The 27,972-nt window shown below is 38.4% G+C and overlaps 1 protein-coding gene across 2 annotated transcripts; it reads right to left on the bottom strand.

The window, feature by feature from the left end:
• Positions 1-27,931, bottom strand: SMAD5 (SMAD family member 5). 2 transcript variants are annotated; one of them, XM_042790187.1, is made up of 7 exons: positions 27,649-27,931; positions 9,361-10,013; positions 7,851-8,102; positions 6,546-6,665; positions 5,672-5,893; positions 3,002-3,258; positions 1-2,069 (listed from the first exon to the last, which is right to left on the bottom strand). In XM_042790187.1, exons 2-7 carry the CDS (start codon positions 9,761-9,763, stop codon positions 1,926-1,928), a joined length of 1,398 nt encoding a protein of 465 aa, XP_042646121.1. In that variant the 5' UTR covers positions 9,764-10,013; positions 27,649-27,931; the 3' UTR covers positions 1-1,925. The 2 variants fall into 2 exon arrangements, with proteins under 2 accessions (XP_042646121.1, XP_042646120.1); XM_042790186.1 differs by lacking the exon at positions 27,649-27,931 and adding an exon at positions 19,614-19,774.
• Positions 27,932-27,972: the final 41 nt, after the last annotated feature.

Here is a 27,972-nt window from a genome sequence, read left to right as displayed (position 1 = left end):
AGAAACTGTTTTTTTTAAAAAAAAAAAAAAAAAAAAACAAACACAAAAACCAAAACACCAAGTAATATAGAAATTCCTGTACAAGAGAACATTAGGGTTCTGCAGAAGTATTACAGTTTATTCCTTTAAGGCATTTCATAAGAAACATTTTAATGACATGTAAACAATTTTATTCCTTTAAGATCATTTGTTACTTAGGTACCATACGATACATGACTTCCACATCTGAGCAGAAACTGTCATTCAATAGAAGACACAAGAACTTGTGTAAGCAATCAATGTCTCAGGATTGCAGTAATTAACTGCAACACATCTTTTAATAGTATTTGTATTTTAGAGTTTACAGCCTCTCCCCCAAACACTGAACCCTTTTCTGAAGAGGTGTTCGGAAAAGAGAAAAAGGAGGGTGAGATGTTAAAAAATACAATAGGTCTTTTTCTGCATGCAAAGAAATTTTGTATATAATTCACTTATAATTCTCTTAGCTATTTCTTTCAGCCTCTTTATTATTTAAAGGGGAAAAATATGCATACGTTATTTAACTGATTTCTTTTAGTGTTTAGTACAGTGTTTAAATTCTCTGAGTAATACAACAGCACAGGCAAGAGGATTCCTTACATGTGAGAGAGAAATTTCATTGTCATATTACTTCAGTCCTTCAATCCCATAAAGCTGCCAACTACAGTTACAAGTCTTCTGATTGAACACCTGCCATCAGGGACAGGATCAAGACCACTGTTTCATGTAGACTACAAAGAAGTGATTACTTTTGGTCATTACCAACAGGTCTGTATTAAATTACATGATCTGGAAGTAAAAGCTTCTGCATTCAGTTACTTATTTGCTAAGCCACTCACAGTCTTCAAAGAGACTCAAACTCATACTGAAAGTGAATTAAATACAGTGTAGTCACTAATACTGCGTAATGTCTACCGAGAGATTAAAAAGGCCTAACACAGATCAATTCCAGACAGATAAAATAAACAGCTAGAACACCAAAAAGAAAACAAAAAACTTATTCCTTCCAAAAAGTAGTAAGCACTGCCATTTACAAATAGTAGTGTTTATGTTAAAATAGAGAAGGGTACCTAAAAAGAAATAGCCTTGGCAACCAAATCCAAACGGCATGAGTGTAAATTGAAGCAAAACAAGAATTACTACTCCAGAAACGTGCAAGATGTTTACCTTGTATCAATTACTATTTAAAACAACGGTTAAAAAAAGATATTACAAAACTGAAGTGGGAAAAGGCTAAGAACTGCTATTCTGCATTAATATACAGTGTGTTTATGACAGCATTTTCCAATAGACAATACAAGTGTTTTTACACCACTCCAATATTTGTAAAAAGTATATTTCATGTGTACACTTAAAAAAAAAAAAAATCACATTGCTGAATCTGAGGCAAATTAGCCATAATAAACTCTAATTTTGCTTATGACAGGTGTCAACCTTAAGATGTTAAACAACTATGCTGAAAATACAGCTTGTAAGCTGGAGCTGCATATGTTCAAACAGTTTCATAAAAGTAAAAAAAAATCCCAAACTATGATATGTATTTATTTTCTGAAGTCAGTCTTCATAATTCTTGTCCCTACAGGACAAAAAAAAAAAAAAAAAAAAAAAAAAAATTTCCAGTTAAGACATATGCCTGTTTAAGTTCTAGGGAAAGGAGGGGAAAAGTGTTCTGAATTTTTCAATAGACTTTTTTTCCATTAGGGTTCAACTGTCACTTAAGCATCACAAGAACAAATTGAAATGTAAAACTGATTAGCTATACACAATGGAATTGGTCACAAAGGGATTTAAAAAAAAAGTTAAACCGTAAGATCCATTCTCCATATAGCTCACAGTATCCACACTGGAAGTTTCTCTACAATTAGAATAAGTTCGCTAAAAACAAGGCTGAAGGTAGAATTTCAGCACTATGAAACAGATGAGATGGGATTAAGAGGAGAACCCATTTGTGTAAGTACTTTATCCAGCCACTGGAGGGGCCCATGAAGATGAATTTCTATCCAGCATGGGGTGCTTGTGACATCTTGTCGGTGATATTCTGCTCCCCAGCCCTATAAAAATGAACAAAATGTTATTGATCAAGGTGAGGACATGGTTGTCTTCCAAAATAACTGTACTAACAAGAAGCAGGAAATCATGTTCTGAGATACTTATCTGAAGGTAACTCACAATCTATCAACATTACTTATCTAAAAGAAAAAAAAAAAAAAAAAAAACACTGATGTTGGCAAGGAGTGGGAGGGAAGCTGCATCTGGAAGCCTGAATGAAGTCTTTTCTGCATGCTGCTGACTCAAGAATGACTCCTGACTATGGCCACATCCCTCTTCTGATTCTCCCTCTTGCTCCCTATCCACCACGCTCTCAAACTGAGCAGTATTGATCTTAACTGACAAAACAAACAAGACATCATTTGGACAAGATGCAAAAAAAACCCTGGAAGGCCCAAGTCTACACTCCATGCTAAATCTGAAATGTCCAGCATCTTGATTAAAAATTTCTGAGAAACACTACTGTGAGAATAACAGACAGTTTAACTTCATAAATTCAAATAATGTCTTTTTTCCATAATCAAATTTTATAAAAAATAATATTAAACTCCTTGAAGGTGTTGCAATTTTTTCTGCAATCATTTATGCTCCTCTCTACTCACATCCTTTCAGCAGTCTTGTAGTTCACTTTGTTCCTTCAAATTTAGAGCATGAGCTCAAATCTCCTTTAATAAAACTACAGCAACCACAATGATTAAATCCCTGTCCTGAATACTGAAGAACTAATCAGCCAACACTCAACACCGCGATCCATGCTTTTCCTTTCTTGCATCGATTTCCCTCTCCCCAAATTAACCATTTTCAACATACTTATCACTGAAAAGAACCACATAAGGTCAGAACAGCTTTGCTACGTTGTTATAGCTCTAATATAATTACTGCTGAATACCCAAATCCAGAATAAATTTAAATGCCCTCAAAATAATTTCTTTACCTTTACAAAACTCATTCGAATGGTGCACATTTTGGTGAGCTCATATACTGCTTCAAATCCGTGGTTGACAGACTGAGCTAGAAGCTGAGCGAACTCCTGATTGTTAAAAATTTTCAGACTGCATCCACTAGGAATCTTGCATACAGTCGTTGGATGAAAGCCATGGTGGTAGTTGCAGTTCCTGCTCTGTACAAATATGCTGCTATCACTTAAACACTCAGCATAGACTTCCCCACCAACATAGTAGAGATGAACTCCTTGAAAACAAAGATAAAAATGTTTGAAATTACTTTTTTTCAAAAAAATATAGTACTTAATACAACTCCCTCAAAATCAGAGACAAAGTAAATTTTCTGTTTGAGGAGCTTTTCAGAAAAGCTCTTTTCCCCACACTGTAACACACTATCATCTGAAAATACAGAGGGCTTCATTATACATCAGCCACTAGATGTCCTTCTCTCATCAATTACAGAATAGAACGAAAAAACTACTTCCACATGTCAACAGTTATTTCAAAGTTTTAGAAAACTGGTAGCTTCTGTCTATGGCGATTCCAACAGAAATAAGTGTCCTGGGAGAAGATGTAGTGACAGACGTGAATGAGAAAGCATATCCATAGTATGCTCTGATTTTCAGTGTATCTTATCAAGCAAAGGGAGAGGTAAGTCCAATTAGTTGCCCAACTTAAATACCATCAGGCTTTACAGACCTTGAAAACCAACAAAGTCCCTAGATTTATCACATCTGCCTGGATTCAACTATGTACACATGTGCTTCCCTCCCTTTATATTCTGAAGCCTATGCATCACTTACTGACTAAAAATTAATATATAAAAGCTGCTGATCCGTTCAGCATCCAAAACACAGATTCTCACTGCTACTTCAGTTGAGATACTGGTCTTCCTCCTCCCAGATCCCCTCCCTTTCCCTCACCCACCACTGTTATAAGGGCTGGGATACAGTTCAGTTTAAGTCTTGCAATACCCTGAGAATCCAGTGCAGACCATTCCGTGGTTTGCCAGATGAGGTTGCAGCAAGTCAACATATGCAAGTTAATCTTTCAGACAGCAGCAACTGTTGTGAACATTGCTACATCCACTTGGGACTAAGGTAGAAGAAGGTTACACAGAGGAACCATTGGTTTCATCAAGTATAAGCAGCTGGCAGAAAATCCAGGATGGGCAAGAATGCATTTTCACAGCACAACCCTATTTATTCAAAAAGACAGGGACCATCACTTGCTAGCTAACTTCTCTTCGGTAACGACCTTCCAAGATGTCTCTGAAGAGAGGGGCTGGATAATACAACAGTCTGAGAAGAACACAGATGCTTCAAAAATAATCCAATGCACATTGAGCAAACAAGTTCAGGTAGTTTTAATGAGGAAAAAAACCCCAAGATCTTCCAAATAAAAGCCATAAATAAATAGTATTTTATTCCAAAACAATCTTAATTGCTCTCAGAACTGCAAAGTTTTAGTTTAATAATGAATATTAAAGATGTAGACATTTTAAAGTTCAATGCAGCCCATACTATTCTACAACATGACTATGGATCCTTGTTACATTTCTGACTCTTGGCAGATGTGCAAGATTTCTCTGCCAGAACCATCAAAAGGGGTACGCCAAACTAAAAGAACCTGACAAACCACCCACACCTCAGAAATCAATCGTTCCCCTTTATAACATTACATTTGCTTGGACAACAGCATTGCAGAGCCAAGTTTCCAACAGATATTAATATAACTTGTGGTCTCCAGGTTATCTGCAAATTTTTGCTGTATTTATAGTACTTTCTAATTAAAAAACTGTTAAGCGACAGGATGGGTCTTGAAGATATATTACAAGCAACAGTGACTTTGATCAAACAAAACACTAGCTGTACCAAATGATCTTAGGTGTTAAAAAAAGGCCTGTAGGTATGTGCAATAGAAACTGGATTCTCAGGACTTAGTTACAAAAAAAGGAGACATTCAGAAAAGGAATACTACATTTTAAGATAGTCCAAACACATTCCATCGAAGATGAAAACTGCATCTATATGTGCTATCAGCCAAACAGTACAGGAAAACTAGAAGATCTTGCAAAACCTGCTGTCTCCAGGAATCCCTCCCACACACATACACACCCCATGGATTCACTCAGACAAATGAGCCCTTGCAGCTTTGCATTAGCACTTCAAAGTTCTGCTGCCAACTCATGCAAGATATTTGAACATGCTGTAGACAGCAGCGTAATACCTCACATGAAAAACAAAATAAAATTAAAAAATCTTTGATATACTGTAAAGTGGTATGAAGAAACTGATTTAAGAATTAGAATCAACACAGAATAACAGAAGTCCTGCAATGTTTCCTGGTGCTGAGATACAAAATTCTACCTAGAGACTATAATTAATCATAATAAGCAAGCCCCTGTGACAATATAGTTTGGTAAGGAAGAGGTAATATTTAATCTTTTAAATTAGTGCCAAAGCAAAATGTATACAATTCCTAGCCTAATTAGAATCAAACCGTGCCTAAATTGTCTTCTGATACTGGAGAGGTAGATAATATATCACAGATTACTTTTACTGTTCTTATCTGAGAATAATCATTGTTGCAGTACATAGAAGTTGAAATAAAACCAAGGACTTAGCTTCTTAATCACGTGTAACACAACTAAGCTTTACCTTTTCCAATATGTCGTCTAGTGTTCTCAATTGTCGAGTTGCGATTAACATTTGAGAGCAAACCTAAGCAGAACCGGTTTTTATTATTGGAGGGATCTGTAAACCCATCTACTAAGACACTTGTAGAAGATGCATGAAAAGCCTCCCCAACACGATTATTTAATTCATAATACACAATCGAACACCAGTGTTTGGGTTCTTCATAGGCAACAGGCTGAACATCTGAAAATAAGCAAAATGGAAATACCAGTTTACAATAAGTGTTAAAATATTAAATCTAAAACTGTAAAGCAGGCCTTCAAAATATCAATAGATAACTAAAAACTAAGTCTACAGCTATGATGAGCAAGAGCTGCCCTGATTAAGATCTTAATGATTTTTACTTTCATGCATTTTAGGTAGTTCGCTGATTTTATAACTATTTTCCTATTTTAAGCCTGATATTAAACAAAGGAAAACCCACTACACAAAAAAAAAAAAAAAAAACATAAATGACTATGATATCAGGTGAAATATGATTCTTCTGTCCACTTTTTAAAGATTTGTAATAATTGGTATTTTGGGACTTGATTTGCAGAACCTTTGTGCATATACAATTCTAAAGGTAGCAGAAAAGACTAATTCTAAGAAATTAAAAAAAGTCAACTTGTTGTAAGCCATACTATGCACCTGAGGCTTTGAAAAAAGCAAGAGATGCAAATAAGCAAGGCAAGTTTTATTTCTCAATTCATTCTGTTACAGCCACAGTTTGCCTTGGAGGACTGCTTCTGCTTATCAACAAGGTCTACTGTGCCATCTGAAGTTATTCGTTCAATTGCTTGTGAGTTTTAAGAAGCAAAAATACGTTAATTTTACATTGTACTATACAGCTTACCTCTGGTAGATAGATTTGGCATGATTTGAGGGATCATTGTATTGCTTGTGTCCATAGACTGAGAATTATCCTGCCCCATTTGATCATCAGGGGGCATATATGCAGGAGGTGGAGTATCAGCTACAAACATGAAAAAAGAATAAATCAGAATAAACCTCCACAACTTAGAACATTTATTTTTTCATTCTACAGTTGTAAACACACAAAAACACTCTTGAACAAGAGATTAAAACATCCGGACCCATTTGCAAAGTAACCTGAAGACAACCCAGCCAGCTGTCTTTACAGTAAACTCCTTCAATAACTGGATTCTTACCTCTGGGACTAATAACAAGACTGGACATTTGAGAAAAACTAAGATATGTGCTTTCTTCTTTCTGCCTTTTTTTCTTTAACAGCTGCATTCCTGCAACTGGACAAGATGACTACAGTTGCCACTTCTTGTCATACAAACATTAGCTTCCTTTCCTACCCTCTTCTCCGTGTTCAAAAAGAAATAATAGAGTAACTTCATTTGCCGTAGCACAACAAAGGCCTAAAGCAGTTATTTTTTTGCTGCTTCTGTAGGCAGAGTTCATTATAGAAGTGTGGATCTCTGCATTCTTCCACCAGCACAGCGGTTGGTGTACCAACACGCTATTATCCCCTATTTCAGAAATTCCCTCCAGGTACCACTAATGCGTCCATCCCAGCGATCACAGTACTTATCCAGGAGGAATATCCCACTGAACGGACACTTTTTTGCGGCATTGGGCAGCCAGAAAGAACAAAGATGATGCCACTGAGCTACTGGAAAAATAAATTCTTTAATCTATGAACTTCTTGGCTTTATAAACCACATTAATTACCAGACAGAGTCAATAAGGCTTCTCTCCTTTGCCCCTATCAATTGTTGTTTTTTCCCTATTTTCACCCAGATACGTACCTATCAAAAATTTGCTATTTTTTCCAGTTAAATACCACATGTGTCTTTATTCAGAGAAAGACATCAATAAACTTCTTGCTCAGTCTCTTACATCTTCTTTCTTTTCACTGCTAAATATTCTTCTGAAGTATGTATCAGTTATTCTACACTGAAGTCGTTCAAAATAACTCATCACTATTGCATCCATGACAAAAAACATTTGGAAAAATAAAACTGTAACAAATAACTCTGACTAGTGAAAAAACTAGGAAGAAAACCCCTTAAAACGCAAATGGAAAAGCAATTTATTTGCAAGTGTTACAAATTCCTGAGGTAGTAAGTCACAACAGCATGTGACATTTCTATTATTTTTATTAAGTTGACATTTAGGCTCTACTTACCCGGTAGCTGAAACGGACTCGATGGTCCAGAGCTAGCTGGGGAGCTTGGGTAAGTGCTGCTGGCTGGAGAAGGTGGGTAGGGACTGTTCGGTGAAATGGAAAATGGAGTGCTGTTGGGTTGCTGGAAAGAATCTGGAAATGTCGCGTTGTGTGGCATATGTGGTTCATTGTGGCTTAGGTTCCTGAACTGAACTAGTAGGCTGTGCTGTGGATTGAATTCACTATGTCTAGGCACTAATACTGGAGGTAGAACTGGAAAAAACAAACAAACAAACAAACAAACAAAAAAAAAAAAAACACAACAACAAAACCAAGAACCAGATAAATTCAGATTAAAAACTGAGATAGAAGGAAAGAGGTATAAATAATAAACTATTCCAATCATCATGAAAGTTTCAGTAGTAGCTGGGATGGAAAGAGCAGGGGATTCATCTGTCCTTTACCTCATCCTCTCTCCTTTACCTTTTTACATTACACTTAATTACTCAAACTTTACTCTTGCAAAGAAACAGAGCAAACCCACACTTGTATTTCATGCAACTAGAAGCAGTCCATTTTTAAAAAAAAGTTCACATGTGGCACATACCAAAGTACTGATTTGGAAGTACAAGACTCACTGTATGTGGACATTATCAAATCAGTAAAAATGGAAACACAGTCCATATTACTACAAACTATATAGTTACAAATAGTCCTTTTCATTGAAGACAAATAAAATCTATACTACAATATAAAACTATTGCTAAACTGGAGTTTTAACTTTTCAACTGAAGAGTGCTCGAGTCTGGAATTCAAGTGCTACAGTAGGACACTTGAACACTACACCCGGTTGCAGTAGTTACAACCATTTTGTGGAACAGATGTCACTTTTCACTATACTTTCCATAGCAACACATTTCATCCCTCCCATTTGTAACCACAATCCTTCTCACCTTCTCTCACGGCAACATGCCTTAACTGCAGACTTGCTACCTGACACAAATTTGCTATGAACCTTGCTCTAACTGATCACGACTCTTGGTTCTGTTTAACTCTGCTGTTTGCCAATGGGAAGTCCAGAGGGAAACACTACCTGTTAGAATTTTTTTTTTTTTATTCTCCTCAATTCATGTCACTCACTGATGAGGTATTAAACCTCTGAAAGAAGGCTACCAATCTCCTTGCAAGGACTGAGTTTTTTAAATAAGTTTCTCAAAGAAACGGAAGTCTTCTCATCACTGCTTTCTATTTTATTACAAATGAGGATTTTGCCACTAACTTTAAGGGTAGCAGGCTTAAGAGATCTGTGGGAAAAGCGTGATTTACCACAAAGAAAGACAGCTAGTACAGAACGGACAACAAAACTTCCCCAAACCCCACCTGAAAAGTATACTTTGGTAATTCCTCTTCCAAGCTCTCTTATACACCAAATGTAATTTGTTATACAGTACTGGAAAAGGAAAAGGGAGTGAACAGTATGTGGCTCCTGGAGATTCTGTTCAGTTTTTAAGACGGCCATGTTCAAACATACCTGGGCTCTCCACCCTCTTATAGTGGTATGGATTGATGCAGACTTCCTTCTGTTTAGATCCAAAAGGAAATTCACAAATATCCAATGGCTTCAGCTCGTGATGGCTTTGCAGATCAGGCCAGCGCCAAACCCGACAGTAAATTACATGGGGAAGGCCTTTTCTGTGAGAAACTTGAAGTCGTCCATCTAAAGAGCGAGGGATAGTAACACACTTGCTGGGCTGTCCTGGACTGCTCAAGGCTTTCTCCAGCTCTTCCATAGCACCCTTTTTCTTTTTCAGCTTTTTTACCAAAGCATCAACAGCTTTTTCTGCCCATTTTTCCTCTTCATCTCCTTGTTTCCAGCCCAACAGACGCTTTACAGCTGGGCTAGTAAAGGAGAACAAACTGGCCATTGACGTCATTTGACACAAGTCTTCAAAAAGGTTTGCTGGGTTTTGTCTGTTGGTTTTCTTTTTGTTTGTGTTTTTGTGTGTGTATGTGTGTGGTTTGTTTTTTTTTTTCCTCTCCTTTCAAATAAATGTCAGTATATACCAAAAGCAGTTATTGCCACTGATGAGATCTATTATTTCTTGGAGGCTGACAAACGAACATATAGATGTCAGTCATGAAGTCTTCACATCAGAAAAAACGATTGATTCCTCCAACTTAGTTCTATTAAAAAGATAAGTTAACAAGTAATTAATAAGCAAGTAAAGAATGTGGTAAAACAAAAAGGCAGATATTAAAATAATTCCTGTTTCAGCACTAGCCACTGCACCTGATTTTGTTTCAAAACAAAATCCCAGAAGTCCTAGGACCTCATCTCAAAGCTAAATAAAGTAAAACGTGATTAGTGTCCCCAATTCTTGCATTATTGATTAGTGGGGAAAAGGACAGTCAAGGGACAGCATGGTTTCTGTTCACAATGTTCGTTAAATCCATTACTTCCCTTCAGAAGACAGGCTTGGGGAATATGCTTTAAAACTGATATTATATCCCTGTCACAGTGCCTCACCAGGAGACTTAAACTCACTATGAAAAAACAGGGAAGTGGCACAGTAGAACCAGTAGTTCCACAGCCAGTACTGCATTGCAGTACTCAGCTTCTCAACCAGATCTTTATTTCCCAAAAGGAGAAAATACTAAAGCATCTGCTCGTTCTTGAGGTCTAATTAGATACCTCGTGGTTTTTGAAGAGCATTTAAAAAATTAGGAATAAACTGTAGGTAAATAAAAAACAATTAGAAGAAAAGTCCACTAAAAACCCCAAGCCAATCCTTCTCCAGCCACTCAGAAAGGTGGTCAACCTTTGCAGCTGTGGCTATTTTTATGCTGCACTTCCTTCTATCTTTGAAGAAGATTTGAAGGACTGGATATTTTTAGCCTTTGGAAAAGGAAAAAAAAAAAGTTTTCTCTTCCCCAGAAAAGAAGGGGGGAAAAGGCATGGCAGAGTCAGTACTAGAAATGTGACCTTTACTACAAACTGCCGCACAAAGGAGAGGAGCAGAACAACACTGCAACTCACACACTCATGAATGATGGTGTTTTCTACCACTCACCAGCTGTAATGCAAATCCTCCCCCCACCAATTTAAGAAGTAATGATGACAAGAGGAAATGATGTGCTGTGGCAACGAACTGATAAGAACTTGTAAAATCCCTTGTGAATACTAAATAAGCAAGTATAGACAATGAGCAGCTGGCAAAAAGCAAGAGCAGAGCTAAGAGAAAGGATGTCAATAACAAAAGATGCTTCCTTTCTTGCTACAGAGACTGACAAACAACATTGTCTCTCAACTTTTGATAAACCATGGTGAATTAGAACACCTAATATATCCCGAGACACCAAATCTGCACATAAGAGAAAAAGGGGTGTGTGTGAGGGGGAAAGCAAGATTTAAGTTCCTCTGTGCTGGTTTTCTTAGATTGCTACCTTTAATCAAGGGGATCTTTTCTCCTCCCATCTTTGACTACCTAAAAGTCATCTGATAAAGCTTTTCTAAGTGTCTAGGCACATTTACAAGCTCACTCAGACACATGGACGGGTACTTTCCTCTAACAGAGCCACATATTAAGCATTATCAGCCAAAGACACAGCAAACATCCCCAGAGAAAGCATTTATAATGTCCCACATGTAATCATCCTAGATTTTCTACTAGGGAGGTGGAAGGTGAGGAAAGCAGGGAACAAACCCAAGGGCACTTGGCTACAATGAAAAGTGTAAGTTTAATAACTTAAGCACCCTTTACATGAAAAAATCAATTTATTTCACACAGTTGCTTAATCCCATCGGTACTTCTTTGATTATTCAGCTTTGTTTCAGTAATATGGAAAAAAAAATGGGAAAAGCAAAACAAACAGAAAAATCGTTTGAAGATCTTTCTTCCTAAGCGCTCATGAAAAAAAAAAGTGGAAAAAAAAATATTAAGAGAACAGAAGTCTCCCACTGCTTCAGTAAGTCCTTAGATGATGATATTGAAAAAAAAAAAACAAAAAAAAAAACCAAAAAAAACCCACACAACAATTATGTATCACTTTATTTCTTCAGAAATAAAGACATGTCTGCACTTTAAGTATAATTTAGTTCCTTAGAACTATTACACATATGAGAACCTTTGCAGCCTTCAAAGTAACAGGAACTACATAAAGGGAGATAAACTTGGCCAAGAACACAGACTAAATGTATTCTTTTATTGAGGATAAAAGTTTACTGTTCTAAAAAGTAAAAGCTGTTTATAGTGACAATTAGCTTACTTCCAAGCCTTGCATACATTCAATAGCTGTAAGATACCAGCAATTGCTCACACCCCTAAAAAAGGAAATGAACCCACCTAGAACGTCTGACCAGAAAGAGGACAATAAAAAAGGCTCTATTTTTGTTTCTCAGCTATGCTTTCAAAGAACCTTAAGCATCATCAAGGCAGAAGGTACACTAAGCATTTCTATAGTTAAGTTGAGCTCAAATGAGATTTTAAAAAATGCCTCTTGACTCTTGCCACCCTGATCTATTCCACAACAGCCGCCTCATCCGTACTAAGCAATCAAGTCACAGATCTACAGTTCTGTTCTATCATCATGGGTAATTTTATTTGTATATATATATACACACACATACTATTTTGAACATAACAGTAACATGCATCAACTAGGAATGAAATTTTACTTGTATATCATTTCAACATCATTTACCCACAAATATGCTCATGGAATAAACAAGCTAACTAACAGCAAAGTTCTACTAAAATCATGCTCTGCAGTAACTAGTGTATTTGTAGGGCAGGCGTCATGAGAATTCTGATAAATTACCCTGTCCTATAAACTATGATTTTAGAAATAGTCTGCTTGAAGTAATATAATTAACTCTAAAAACTTTACATTAGTCTGAATAACTAGGAACAAAAGCAAAACATAGTAGAACAAGTATACCAGAAGCATCATAACAGAATTGATCAAAACTGTTTCAACTTCTTCAAAAAAAGTCTCCACATACATGCTTGCACTATAACCACTGAAAAACGAGACTGTTGAAGTCAAAATCTTTAATAACATTTACTGTAAATCCATTCTGGCCACCCATGAGGCTTTCAAGACTCTTCTGCTGAAACATATTTTTACCTGTTCAAGAAAAGCAAGGGCAAAAAAAAGAAACCCTGTAACAAACTACTAACAGACTTTGAGAAGTAGAAACGACGTGGAATTTATCTCATGATAGGCCTTTTGGAAGTTCATTTTGGAAGGCAAAAATACTGAAGATTTACGGCTTTTGCTTTTTCTTAAGAAAACAAGATAGAATTAAAAAGCCTCATGAATTATTTGTAGACTGAAAGTGTTTCCTTCTTTGAAGCTATTTAAGGTCACAAAGCAGTAGGTCCAGGTATTTACGTATAAACCAAACATTTTCATGTAGAAACTGCAACTCTTGTAAGGTTTTAAAATTTCTGAATGTGCAGCATAAACCACATTTAGAACATTTACTTGCATCTGATGTAATTTCAGCATCTAATTTTTGAAAGGTTTCTAAGTAATCATGACATCTGCTAGGAACATCTATATTTACAATCAATTTCTTCCGAGGCTTTAAAAGCGCACGTTATGAGCTGTGATTGCAGTACAACAGTGTGTCTCTAAGATTTGAGCACAGAAACAAATGCTTTAAAGAGTCACATTTTCATTCATAGTGTTGCACAAATTACTCATATTGTTGCAGCTCTAGATATAGGTGGTAACAACTTTCATGGGGAAGAACAGCTTTCTTAAATTTCCTTAAGAAGCAGAGGATCTATTATGCATTACCTTCTTTTATTAAATAACTTTTCAGCTAAGCTACAAGAGAACATTGGCTAAAACCCATGCTATTACTTTTAAAAACCAGTTACAAACACTCTTTAAATAGAGGGTGTAATGCATTGCATGGGGTAGCATGAGGGGACTTTTAATGGGTGACTATAAAAGGATCTGTATCAAAATTAGACTTTGGGGTATGCATTATTTATATGTTTAAAGTTCTTGTTAATAACCACAGCAAATGGAAGGAAGCTAGTTGTGTGAACAGGTCCATTGTTCGAATCCCTTCTTAGTACCTCACGCAAGTTAGATATAAACAAAGTTGGCTAACAGCAGAACTTACAAATTAAATTTCATTTCTGGAGATGGGAGAAACAGACTATTTTTCATCTACCGCCAAAAATACTAAGCAGCTCAACTACCTTTTGGTTCCTCTTCAGAGATTTTCTTAGCCTCTTATATCAAACTGGCAAATTTAGCAATTAATTTGATTCACTATCAAGGAATCTTCTGGTGAAAAAGGCCTGAGCAAGACTCACAGCAGAACAGATCAATATAAAATTACATATAGTGTATTTACTTTAATGAGATGCAATTTTTATGTAACATGTTCTGCCATCAATTCCAAACTAATTTCCCACCTGCAAAATCTAAATTTAAAGTACCATTAACCAAGCAACCCATCACACCAAGAAGCATGGCAATGAACGATGCTTTTCACAAGCATAAGAATAAAATGGGTAACAACTACACAGCCCTCATCCCTTCCTACTGCCAATACTAAGCTTCTATTGCACGTGTACAAGCACTATTCTTTTCCTGCTTCATTTACTTGTTTGCAAATTAAGAAAGCTTCCTGTAGCATATCCAACCTGAAATAAGGAACTGCTCACGATTAGAAGCTGCTCTGAGACTCAATTTCATAATATAAACAAACCACCAGTTATAACTCGCTACACAATTGGTAGTTCATTAGAGCTGCTGCAGATTTGCAGTTAAAACTGTTTTGCAGTCAGCTCTTGTGCTTAACTTTATTGCCCCTTCAGCCTCAGAAATGCTCAAGTATTTTGACTCCACACACACATTAACATATCATATATTTATACAAAAAGCTCAGAAACGCAATTACAGTATATTACAGCATACTATGCTATATTCAGTTATCAATATTTTCTTTAAAACTATCTAAAACTACAACCTCACACATCAATTTCACCTGGTTTTATTAAGGTCCTTCTTTCCTTATAAATTTCCTGACAGGAATTGTGCATGATTGTGCTTGGGTTTTGTTATCATTTTCCCAAGCCTAAAATACAGTCCCATGCATTAGAGCCTTTTCTTGAGGACAAATATAGCAGAAATGTTAGCTCCACAGGTTTTTTTCCATACACATCAAGAATAAAATGAATCCTAACGTTACACAGTGGTTAAAAAATTTGAGTAATAAACTTGAAGGGGCTACAGATTCCATACCATTGCCACAGCCTCTCAGCAGAAAAGATTTTTCTTCAATTATCCTGTGTAACATCTTAGTCTTGAAGAATAGTATCAGTAATACAACTCCTTTTTTCCTCTCATCCCCTTAAGGGTAAGCAAAAGACGAAAGGAGATTTTACAAACTATATCAAAAAGTAACTTGTGGTACTTTCATTGGAACTGGGCTTGCACATCCAAATGCACATCCAGTTGACCAAAACCTATGATAAATACTTTTATACTAGCACTAGATTTCTTTGCTTCAAACATGCCTTGTAAGGCAATATATTCTAACTAATTGTAAATGTAAACAAGAACAGAATTGTCTTGTATCTTCAAAAATTTTACCAACCGTGACCGCTTTCCAAACAAAAAAATGTATTGACAATTTCAGACATGGCTTTCTCACACAATACTTGTTCTTTTAATTTCCACATCTGTACATCATCTAACACAAGTTAAAAAAAAAAAAAAAACGAAGCATTTAACTCTGTCACTTGATTAGTATTTAACTAGCACTCTCTTAAAAGAAACATAACAAAAACTTTGAAGTCAAGCACAAGCAGCAAGTAAAACATTGTACATGGAATCACAAAAGCTCAGATAGCAAAAGTGATGCTTTCGTTTTTTCTTAAAGTCTTCTCAAAAATTACTGTTAAAAGAACAACATAAGTGATAGTGACTTATATCATAAAAGAAGTCCAGTCAGAAAGAGTTCACTAACAGAACTTCACTGCGTTTCAAAAGCACCCTCACTTCCAACTGATGCCAAGAAAACCTCAGAAAAAGCGTAACCAAAGAACAGAAAGTTTTAGATTTGTTTTGCACTACTGCAAAACTTGAGTTGAACTGTGATACAGGGACGAAGAAAGGAAGGGAGGGAGAAAAAAAAAAACAAAACAAAACTCCAAGCCTAAAGAAGTTAGTATCTATTTCTTAAGGCATCCACTTAGAACACAAAATTCCAACACTCACATGGCCCTGGTCTTTGCAACTACTCTAATTACTGAGCAATTAGCTTTTGTAGAAGTTCTCAAAAACTACAAATTCCGTCTTAGAACCAAAATCTCTCTGCCTTAAGTGTTTTGTCAGAACCCTGCATTTTCTCACACTTCTATTTCAGCTAATTGGCACTTTCCAACAGAAGCATTATGCTGAAAAATGCCATCATCAACAGTAGTCAGCACATCTGAAAGTCAGCCCTGAAACTGCCTCATGTTTTTAAGGTTATTTAAGATCTACTCTAACCACAACAGATAACTACAAATTAGGATCCACTTCTTAATTAAAATTACATACAAGAGCATCACTAAATTTCACTAAACATGAAAACAGAAGCTTATGCCTCTATTGGTAAGTTGGTGGACATGGACAAGCAAGTGGGTGATTAGGAATGACCTCAGTAGTACACCTGGAGAAAAAAAAAAAAAGGGAAAATAAAGGATATCTTGTACTTTTCAAACTTCACAAACCCTGAAGTACGTTAAAATATTAAAAAGCTGGACAAAGCCTTCCAAAAATGTAGATGTCCATATGCAAGTCCCTCATTAAAGAATGTGATCCTAAATACTGTCACTAAAAACGTGAATTGGCAACAAAAAGTGTAACCTGGAAGAAGGGACTGTACACTTTCATAAAACTTTAGAAGAGAGGAAGAAAATAAAGATATATATGTGTGTGTGCATATACACTTCCACTCCAACTGAATTGCATTAAGACTGTGACAAGTTTACAAAAGCTACAGGACTTGGAGGGAACACTGACAATAGTAATTCAGCAAGCTTTTTTTCCCCTTGCACAGAATGAATGAATGGCAAAGTATTCTAAATTTGTCAGTTTGTGACATCCACTGACCCAGAATTCAGAGACACTACCTCATAGTTGGTGGATCAGTAGCAGCAATACTGACAAAGATCCTCTGTCAAGGATGACAGTCCTGGCAGGCTCAACCTTGGTGGTAGGTCAGTAGGGATGCAGACTTGGCAGGCGGCATTCTGCACCTTGCCAACCCACACTGGTCAAGCATGCTGAAGTGCCAGCCAAACTTTTCTACGTGGTCACAGGAACATGGCTAAAAAGCCTTCCAGAAAACAGTGCAGGAACTTCCACTGCAACTAATGATAACTGCAAAAGTCTTAAATTGCTGTTGAACTTGCTTTTAATGAGTTATCACTTATCAGACATTAGAAGAAACTTGCATCTTAATAAGAAAAAAAAAAAATCCCACACTTTAACTGACAGGGAAGGAAGATATAGGGACTTGCATAGAATTGCCACAGCAGTATTTCTGCAGGTATGTAATTCAGACAAGAACAATAGAAGAGTTCTTAAAGTTTTCTTTAAAGAACTATAAAGAAAACACAGAGGACATTTTTATGAAATTAAAAGTATCCTCTGGAACATTAAAGATCATAACATAACTTGCAAAGACCGTTCAAATAAACCCAATAAGTTGCTTAACAGCACGCAAGCACCCCATCTTGAGAGACAGAATTTCTTCCAGCTCAGATAATATTCTAGCATCATGAAAACTCTGCACAGGAGAGCACCCACTCAAGGTGCAAGATGAAAAATTTGACTTCATAATAAGGACCAAATCGTACAGTGTGCACAGTTATAGTTTCTTCAGGTTCCATCAAAGGTTAAAACTCCAAACCTCAAACAAAAAACACTCACCACAGCTGTACACATCATCACAGCAGCACACCCTTTTGTTGTGATCTTCTGTCATCAAGAGAAAAAAATGCAGAGGAAGCCTCTCTTCCCCCTTTCCCATTTCTCATCCCCATCATGACTGTCCATCTTGGGCTTCTACTATGAAAGTTTTCTTTGGGAAAAAAAGAAAATCCCTCCCTCACGTGTATTTTCTCCACGTTGGAAGGAAAATAAAGGTTTCACAAAGGCAGGTACCCCAATAAGCACATGGTTTGTTGGGTTTGGTTTGGTTTTGCAAAAATAAGCATCATTAAGCACTTAGCAGCAATTTCAAGGCCAAGCGAACAAAATTTTAACATCAGACCTAAGCATAAACCACTATCAAACGGTAGGGATTAAGACATTAAATCCAACAGCACCCTACACAGACAGGGCACTCTCAAAAGTTACAACACTAATTACGAGACATCTTCAATTAAGTTATTTGCTGCTTCTATTAACTTCCACTACCACCAGCTGCCAATTTCATAAAGTATTACAGATTTTGATGAGCATGGGCACATGACTCCAATTTTGTGTTTGCACCTTCCCCCTCCCCCCCCCCCCTTCAATCAAATTCTGTGATTCCTCAGAATATCAGAAGGATATTCCGTGCAGAACTTCCATAACTGAGATATGTAACAAATGACACTGATGTCAGTTTTCACTATTTTAGACACCCATGGAAGGGAAAGTGTCTGAAATCAGCAAGGGAATGAAAACCAGCAAGAGATTAATCTAAAACAAACACATACTGACAATCTAATTTCCCAAAACAAGACAAAACTTATAGACTGATGCAAATTTTGACAGTTATTCTTTGAAGGTTTTGTTAAAGCAGAGAGCCCAAGTCATTCACTGAATAAAATCTCTAAATCCCTACAGCTTCCACCAAAAGATTCAACAACTATCAATGAACCTCTTCAATAATATATTCAATCCAAATACTGCTGAATCAGTTCTTCCCTACCTCATTTTACTGAGAAATACCTTCATTTAATTAGCTTAAGGTCACATCAGAAACTACACAACTGGAACAGCACACGGATCACTTGATTTCCAGTCTTGTGCTTTTAACCGCAAGACCATATTTCCTCTATTAAGTTTACAACCCGCAGAAAACAAAAATTGCCATTCTAAATCACTTAAGCAGTCCATCTGTTGTCAGGCAGCTGTCAGGGCTGGATGCACGCAAGAAAGGCCAAGGTGGACAAGTGTGTGTGTGCCTTAACATCACGGGAGAGCGACGGGTTTGAGACACGGGGAGTTGTTAGTCTCCCCTTTCGATCGGTCAGGCCTTACTCCAGTTAGGAGCAGAGATCCTCGTCTTAAAAAAAAAAAAAAAAAAAAAAAAAAAAAAAAAAAAAAAAAAAGAAAGAAAAAACACCGAGCCTCTTAGTAGCATTGCAACAGTTTGCTCCTACAGTTGCGTGCACAGACTTTTTTTTTTTTTTTTTAATCAGCACGAAGCGTGTTTTAACAGCCCAGCAGCGCGATCCCGCGCTCCCCTTTCCCTCCCCGGGCTGCTCCTTCTTCCTCCTCCTCCACACGCCGCCGCCCGCGCCACCCCCCCCGCCAGCCCCAAACTCTATCACCACCGGGGCCGCGGAGCGGGGTCGGGGGGGAGGCCTCGACCCCTCAAACTTTCCAAAAAGGCCCGTTTTCCCTTCCCCCCTCCGCCGCCTTTCCCTCAACCCCGGGAACCCGAACGGCAGCGCCCCAACGCCGCTGAGGAGTCGCCGCGCTCCCCCCCCCCAAACCTCATCCTCACAGCCCCCCCCCGCCCCAATCCTCCCCCCCGGGCCGCCCACAACCCACCCGGCACGGAGCGAGGCGGCCGATCCGTTAAGCTGGAGGAACCGGCTGGGCCTCAGCCGCCCGCCCGCCCGCTCGCAACAAAACTTTATTGGGAGCCCGCGGAGGGGACAGCGGCGCGGCGGCGCCGGCGGGGCCAGCGCCGGGACCCGGATGTGCGCGGAGGGGAGGGGAAGGGGGGGGAGGGGGAGGCCTGCGCGCCGCGCATGCGCGCTGCTGCCCCGGGGAGGAAGCGGGCGGAGCCGGGGGCTGCCGTGTGGGGATGGCCACGGCGGGAGTGCAGCGTGTACCCGCAAAAGGCAGGGAAGTAAATGTAAAAAAAACGAGGTGTTCGATGTGTGTTGTCAAAAAAGTAATTTACCTCCCAGGCGGAGGAATAAAAAAAAGTTAACTCACGCTGAGCGAGCACCCACAGCGATCCCCCCCCTCATCTACCCCAATGGCAGCCCACGGGCCTGGGCCGCGGTGAGGTGCCCGGCGGCTCCCTGGGGCTGAGATCCAGCGTTTTTCTGCCCGGTGCTTTGTGCTGCCTTCCCGGCGTCTGGTAGGGGCCCGCCGGCCTCAGCCCTTGCACCTGGGGGTTGCTCCGCGGCACTGAAGGGCGGCAGGGGTCCTTTGGGTGGTTTGTTATTAAAAATGCATGGTAAAGCTTCAAGAAAACACATCAGCAGCTTCAGGAATGACCAGAAAGAACTCCATGGATGAGGATTTTCATACTGTACGTAATGCCAGTATGGAACAAATTCCTACTTTTCTCACAACTGGCCTCATCGAGTGAAATGGAAATGACCATGGTTTCCTCAAAGCTGTTTTTCGAACAACATGGAAGAAAATTTCAGAGAGGTACCAGGCCAAAACCACCTCCAATGTGCCACCACAACACCTGAGCTTGATTAAGAATACTACAGCCATAATTTTTCATTTGTTATCATTTTTAACTAAGTAAATTGATTGATCCATGGGTAAATTAAAGAGGAATTGGTTTCCATACCATGACATGGTGTCAGAATGTTTTAATTTTTTCAATTGCTTTCAATATACAACTGACTTTTGGAACTCCACCTATGTTTCCACTAGATGTGAAGAATGCTTACTTCCATTGAAATCGATAATAAAAATCAATTGTCCTTTCAAAGGCCTCTCATTATAGGGAAGGCCTGGCAAAGTCTTGTTTCCCTTACAAAAGACAAGATGCCTTAGAGCAACACATGGAAGGCTGAGCTGCGTTCAGCTCTGCTCTTCACTCGCTTCACGAGCAGGTGGAACTGCTCACCATGGAGTATGGTTGAGGCCCGAACTCCGATGGCATTGAGAAATTTAGCTTTATATAGGAAACAGGAACATCCACAATTAGGGGAAAGTATTTCACACTTTGGCCCACAAAGTGATTTTAAGAGGAAACTTCTACAGGATGATTACTTCATAACGCAGAGGCTGCTGTCCTCTGAGGAAGCTGATCAGAGCCTGTTGCAGACACTACTGAGCTAAACTCAATCCAAACCTAAGCCACTACAGAAATTCCTACAGGGGAGTTTCTTCCCCTGACAAAAAAAAAAAAAAAAAGTAAGAACAGATATATGAGGCAAAATCATCATTTGTATGTAAATTTGTATCTCTGTTGTAGGACATGTAACTACACTGTCTTGCAGCAGCTAAAAATCTGGCATACCAATTGAATCTGGCGTTCCAACAGAATCTTGCTATCAAACAAATTCCTTTTGGAAAAAAATATTAGAAACAAGCAAATGTAGTGAAAAGTGATTTTATAGGTACGTATATTTGTATATATACAAATATATAATTAAGCTAAAAAGAAACCACATGAAACCCCATGTTTTATTTGTGTAAATTAAGGGTAAAACATATTAAAAAAAAATCAATGTAAATATTGTAGAAACTGGGAAAAATAACCAGTGACCCAGCTGGAATTTTCAATTTCAAATATATTTGAGCTTTGAAGAAATTTTCCTCTGGTTCAAAACTATTTGGCTCTTGATTATTTTTGATGTGAATAGAAGTTTTTAGCACTAGTGTGCTCTGATCAGATCTATACAGAGGTCAATTAATAGCCCAACAGGATATCTTTACTGAAGTTCATGACAGCAGTGAAGGAGCAAGGCTTTGGTGTAATTTAGTCAGAACAGAGCTAGCCTTTGGGGACTCCTATGTATCTCTGCACCAGCAATTGTTCTGCTTTGGCCAGGCAGTCCAAAATACGGGACAAAAAAAAAATGTTGGTCTTTTTCCAGATCTTTTGTGTAACTTAATTAATAAACCAAGTAACAAACAACAAATTGGCAGCAGGCATTTTAGGTGTTGTTCATGTGCCAGCCATCATGTCTCTACGAAACAGAATGTTCTCTTATTGAGAAGTTACAAAACAGTTGTATACTGTCAGATGAAGCTACAACTCAGAGCTGTGATGTGCTTCTTCCTGCAGTGGTTTTAGAGTTCCAGTGATGAGGAAAGCTGAAGGTGTGCCTGCAAGTGTATGGGGGAGGACAAGGAAAACTGTAAGTTTTCCCAGATGGTCTCAGTTTAAAACTACAGGCAAGTTAGACATGTCTGCTTGCAGCACACCACTCCTCAGAAAACAGTGATTCTTAAGCACAATATACAGACAATTTTGAAGTGTGGTAATAATGATTATGATCTACCAACTGAAAAATAGTTTTCCTCTTTTTGTTTCCATTTTGTCAGAGGCTAATGTTGAATGGGCAAACCCCAAATGTCTAAAGCCAAGTTATCACCTTCTAGTCCATGAGACACTGAAGGACAAAGTAAATGACATTGCCTTCTAATGAGTCAAGTCTGTGTACCTTTAAGGTCACAATAAAATTAACACCATTTTCACCACAGTCTACTTCATTCATGGTTTCCATCACTAAACTCTAGTGCCATGCTGCAGTGGCTCCACTCTAATAAGTTCAATAAAGGGCTTGCAACAAGGAGACTCAAGGCATCCTGAGCACAGTTTCCAGAAATCATGTGATTTCACCAATTCATGAATTTCACAATTTGAGGAACCAGCAATCCTCTTTTAGCATTATCAGCCCTGGATTTTCCAACACATAGACGTACAGCTGTGATAATCCAAGGAAAAATGACTAGCTAAGCTTCTACTTATCCGAATGTTTTCATTATTAATTGTGTGTTCAGATTCTGCAGAGACAACTGCACATGAATATATTTTTGGTCCTGCCTTGTAAAGTCAACTAAAGTACAAATACCTGTCTCACATTCCTTTGTGCACAGTCTAATGGCAATGAAGACAGAAAACTGCCTTCTCATAAACCTGAGCTACTGTAGATGTTTATGTTGGAGCTAGCTATAGCCTTACAGTCTGGTAAAAGTACAAAACAACAGGAAAACTACCACCAGTTTGTATCAGGCCTTGCATGGTTGAGAAGCAACCATGAAGTTCAACAAGTATCTTAAATTACATTATTTTGATTTTTCTCTCCGTATTTTGAATATGATCCCTAGATTTCTTAATGAGGTTTTTTGTTTGGTTAGAAATGAATAGTTTGAAAAACAAATATATTGTTTGAATTATAAGGAAATAGTCTTGAAAAAGAGTTGCTTTATTATGAAACTTCAGCCTTCCTGTGACTTCTAAAATGACTGCATTGTTCAATTTAATTCCCTACCAACTTTATAAATTGGGGGGGGGGCGGGAGGGGGGGGTAAGGGGCAGGGAGGGCAGAGCGGAGAATGTTGTTTTAAAATAAATAAATAAACAAATAAATAAATAATATCTAACAGTTTGCCATGTCTCTACCCACCTTAAACATTTGCAAAGCTACTTTATAACTATTCCTGTAGTGTGAAAGATGACTTGGATATTTAAACCAAACCTAGCTTAAAAACAGAATGGGGGAAAATGGATAGGACAGCTCAAGAAAGTTCCACTCTCACAGCTGTCAGCTGAGAAGAAATGGGGGAAGGGGGAAAAGCTGAGAAAGGAATTTTTTTTTTTTTTTTTTGGCAGTGAAGAGAGGAACATGCCATCCCTGTTTGAAAAGTTTCAGGGTGGGAAAGGCTAAGGAGGGGCTAACATACTATACATACCTTTACATATATTTTTGAGGTAGAAAAACAGTGTTATGTTTGAGCAGAGTTCAGCAAGTGGGAAGGGAGGTGGCATTGGTTCTGGCCATTCGGTTCTCTTAAATAACCCTACAATTTACAGCACACTGAGAAGAAGCACAATAGATGATAAGTGGCTGCCTCATAACAAGAAGGCAATACAAACATTGTGCATGTTGCATCACATATGTAAGAAATTTTTTTTTTAAAAAAAAAGGTTTAGCCTCTGGAGGAAATATATTGGAAGTGTTTATCTGCAAGGCCCTTGGTGGTGTGGACTCCTGTGAAGTTACGCTAACTGTCGCACAGCTTTTGAATTCTAGGAGAATAAATTTTGTACCCTGTTATTGTTACAGCCACACTTCTGGGTACCTTGCATGACTCAACTCACACAGCAGTACAGAGAAAGGGAGGGAAGAATTAGTCTTGTTTCCTGAAGCTACAGATATAAGATGTTAACGAAATTGTAGACCAGGGGAGGGAAAGGCAAGGCAAAGTATAGTTCCCAGCAAGTTTATAGCTGCAAACTGTTCTTCCTAGACTGAAGGAATAAATGAGATGAGACGTAACTGAATACCGGTACATCTGTGGAGATGTTAGAAACAAAGGCATTATGTAAAGGTTTTGTAAGTGCAGCTCACCAGTGTCTTTTCACACTCTACAGAATAAAAATATGAATCTATTGGGGATGGTATATCCAGCTGGTCAGATCTGGGAGTCAGCTAAGGGTGAAAAATTGAACACACTGTTCAAGAAATAAACGTCTGAAAAAAACATAAAAAAGGCAAAATCCTGAGAAGGGAAAAAGGACACTGCACAAAGAGTAAGATATATAAGTAATGAATAAGAGAAGCCGTTGCCTGAGAACCATCATGAAGTCCACATCTTCCACTGACACCTGTGGGTAGAGTCTGGTCAGGACAGAGTACTGCTAGATTGGATCTGCTTCTTGGAGCCGGGGGGTGGAAACCTTCCCGGAGGAATGGAAAAAATGTCCCAGCTGATTAACACAAAGTAACACACTGCTCTCACAGAGGAAATGATAAAGAAAAGAATTTTAAATGGCATGATTACTTTGAATATTCCTCCAGTGTTACTATTTTTCTAAACCATCCCCCAATCACCACTGCATCAGCAGTAAAGAAACATGTAGTACTGTCATTCTTCTAAATCAGTGATTTTCAACTATTTCCAGAACGTGACCTCACATTAGAAGAACCTTTTCTGGAGTCTGACACCCACTTTTAAGCTCAGAAGAAAGGTGGCCCCTGCCTCCTAAAAGCTGTCTGCAGCAACCTGCCCAAATGCCTGTGGCCAACAGAGAAGTTGGGCCACTGCAGTGGGGTAGAAAATGTACAGAAAGAGAACGAATCTAACACACAGATAACTTCTTTCCACGGACCATAGCCACATGGTCACTGGGAGCTTTATTCTGTTATGAAAATTGCTCAAAATTAGACATGAACAAAACTCTCTTATTTTCTTAGATTTACTCGCTTCCCTACCACTTGTTTTGTGTCCCACACCATTACCCAAACACGGAGCCTCCTGGGTGTATTCTTCAAGGATATTGCCTGCTTAGACCCAGTTTTTCCTAGAGCTCTTCGCTCCCCAGCCCAAGCACTGCCCCCTGAGAACAGTTTCGGAAGGGACTGGCCTTTGGGTGGGACACATTCTCGTTTGGGACAGTGAGGAGATCTAACATGCAGCCTCACACTCAACATAATCATGTGTTGACACAGTCATGAGCTGGAATTCCATTTCTTGTAGCAATAGTTGGGACCAACATCCACAATAACTGTGCACTGAAAACTTGCATTTGTGGCTCCATGGCCAAAACCACAGGAAAACTATTTTTAGCGCAACAGAGCTCTAAATAGTGGAAGCACTGAAAATTTAGCTCACATCATGGGCCAAATTCTTCTCCTGGTTACACCCACCCTGTGGAGAAGCTTGAATATAATAAACACTCCGAAACAGAAATTAAGGGAAAAAAAAAAAAAGAAACTTTTGCTTGTGAGTAAAATCAGTATTTTAAACTTTAAATGAAGAAAGGAACGCATCCTCCAGCATTTCCTCTGGAAATAAATAAAAGGAAAAAGGAACAGTTTGAAATAGAAGCGATCTATTACAATAATTGTACCTATTGCAATAAAGATAATTCATCCCACAATATATGTCTGAACAATACCCATAGCTAAAATCTCTCTCCATTCATTATGCAGATACTTTTGGCTTAGACCAGTGAAAAGGACACTGAGTTTATCTTGAGAGAAGACGCAGCCGATGAGTGTAGCCTGAGTAACAAATCAGGTTTTAATAGCTAGACCTACACTTAATTACTCACAAGCCAACTTTCTAACAGCAGTTTTATCACCTCAGGATTTCACAACACAAAACAATTAGTGATGGCAATGCAGAGTCCTCAAGCTTTCTCAGGTAGGAACCGACAGGACCTGACTTTCTCCTCCTGGCTGTATTTCTGCCAAAGTCCCCAAGTTACAGGATGCTGGGCCTTTACAACTTGTATTTAAATTTCGTGGCACACTTAGGGACACAACTTTTTTTTTCCACCCTCATGACCACATAGTTGGGTTTAACGATTTCCTCTGCAGTATCAAGATCTGCATATACAAGCACAGTAATGTCTATTATGAAATTAAAGTGCTTTTGGGCAGAGTGTAGTGCAGGTTTTAGACAACATGTTGCAAAGTATTTGCTTTTCTTTGCAAAATTTCCACAAAAATTTTATTTTTCTTTCTTTGTTTTTTGTTAGGAGAACATGGAACTGTATCATTCTCTAAAAAATTAAAACATTTTGGGGAAGCCAGTAAGATGAGAAAATTACAAAATAGGTTTTTTCCTCATAATAATAAAAAATGTTAGTTTTCATTCACTATTTTATCGTAGATCGGTTTTCTTCCACTCTTCAAGCACTGCCCTATGACATGTTTTAAAGTGAAATACAGGAAGGAAAATCAAGAGGCAAACAACACATTTTCAATTTTGGTTACATTTTTGCAAATCTTAAATAAATTAGGATTATTGTTATTGTCTAAACATCTTCATATGTCACACAGTAAAGGAAAAAATAAAAAGTTCATAAATGCCACAGCTGCTTAGATGGGCCCCATGTAAGGCACTGTCACTAAAATAGTTCACAACCCTAATTACAATTCACCACATCTTGGGAATGACATTTAGGATTCTCAAGGCGCTTTTAGATAATTTTTAGACTCCGTGTAGAAGTTCAGCTGTCACGAAGTCGGTTTCATTTTGTAACAGATTTTATCCTTTGGAATGTTGTGTTTGGATTGAGCTGAAGATATGGAAAAATACATGCAATATAGTTTGCTTACCCCACTGAAATATAACTCCTAAAACAAAGCTGAAAGTTTTTGTCATTTAGTGTTCATATTCCAGCCTGTGCTTGCCTATAGCTATTTAGACTGGGGGGGGGGGAAGGGAAGAGGGAGGGTAGGACAAAATACTCCTTTACTGCATTATTCCAACTCCATTAGTGTAGTCAGAGAGCATTCCTGACCTCTATCCAGTAATTAAATAAATATTTTACATTGCAGGATTTAATTGGAATCCCCAAAGTTAACAATAGCCTCTGCTATCGGTGTTGCTATCTCAGGGGTTCTGTTTTCACAGGCGTATATTTAGATCTCGGCCACATCGCCCACTCGCATTATGAATAGTAGAACACCCCCCCACACACACCCCATAAAAAAAGAAAAAGAAAACAAACAAGAAGCTCAGTAAAATCTGGAAACTTTTATAAAGTGACGCCATCTCCACGAATCTCCTTCCCCCTGCTGCAAAACGTACTTCAAAGCTTAACAAATTAAGTGGCGGGCAGGCTCTCGTGAAAAAACAAAAGAAACAAAACAAACAAAAAAAAAACAAAAAAAAAACGACCAATAACAAATGAAGTGAGCTTTACCTTCCAGCAACTTACTGCAGCTCCATTTTCTGACCCTTTATTTTTTCACTAGCTCCCTTCCAAGCGATTTCTGTTTCTCCCTCCGTGTCTGTCATGCTGGCGGCGGGGCGGCTGGGGAGGAGCCCTGCGTGAGGGTCCCCAGCTTGCCGGGGAGCGGGGACCGGATCGGGTAACACACCCAGCAGCACACCCAGAGCTGGCTGCAGAGAATTCAAATTCCCACTTTAGAAACTTTCTGCAATACTTGTGTGTCAAGTCTATTTTTGTTTCCTTCCTTCATCCTGTAATAATGCTCTTCGGTCCGATGCAACGCAGCCATCTTTT

This window comes from Tyto alba, unplaced genomic scaffold (assembly GCF_018691265.1).
Source record: "Tyto alba isolate M040663 unplaced genomic scaffold, T.alba_DEE_v4.0 Super-Scaffold_17, whole genome shotgun sequence".
In the NCBI taxonomy this organism is placed as follows: domain Eukaryota; kingdom Metazoa; phylum Chordata; class Aves; order Strigiformes; family Tytonidae; genus Tyto; species Tyto alba.
Note: the sequence above shows the minus strand (reverse complement) of the source record. Positions and strands in the feature narration are given on the sequence as shown.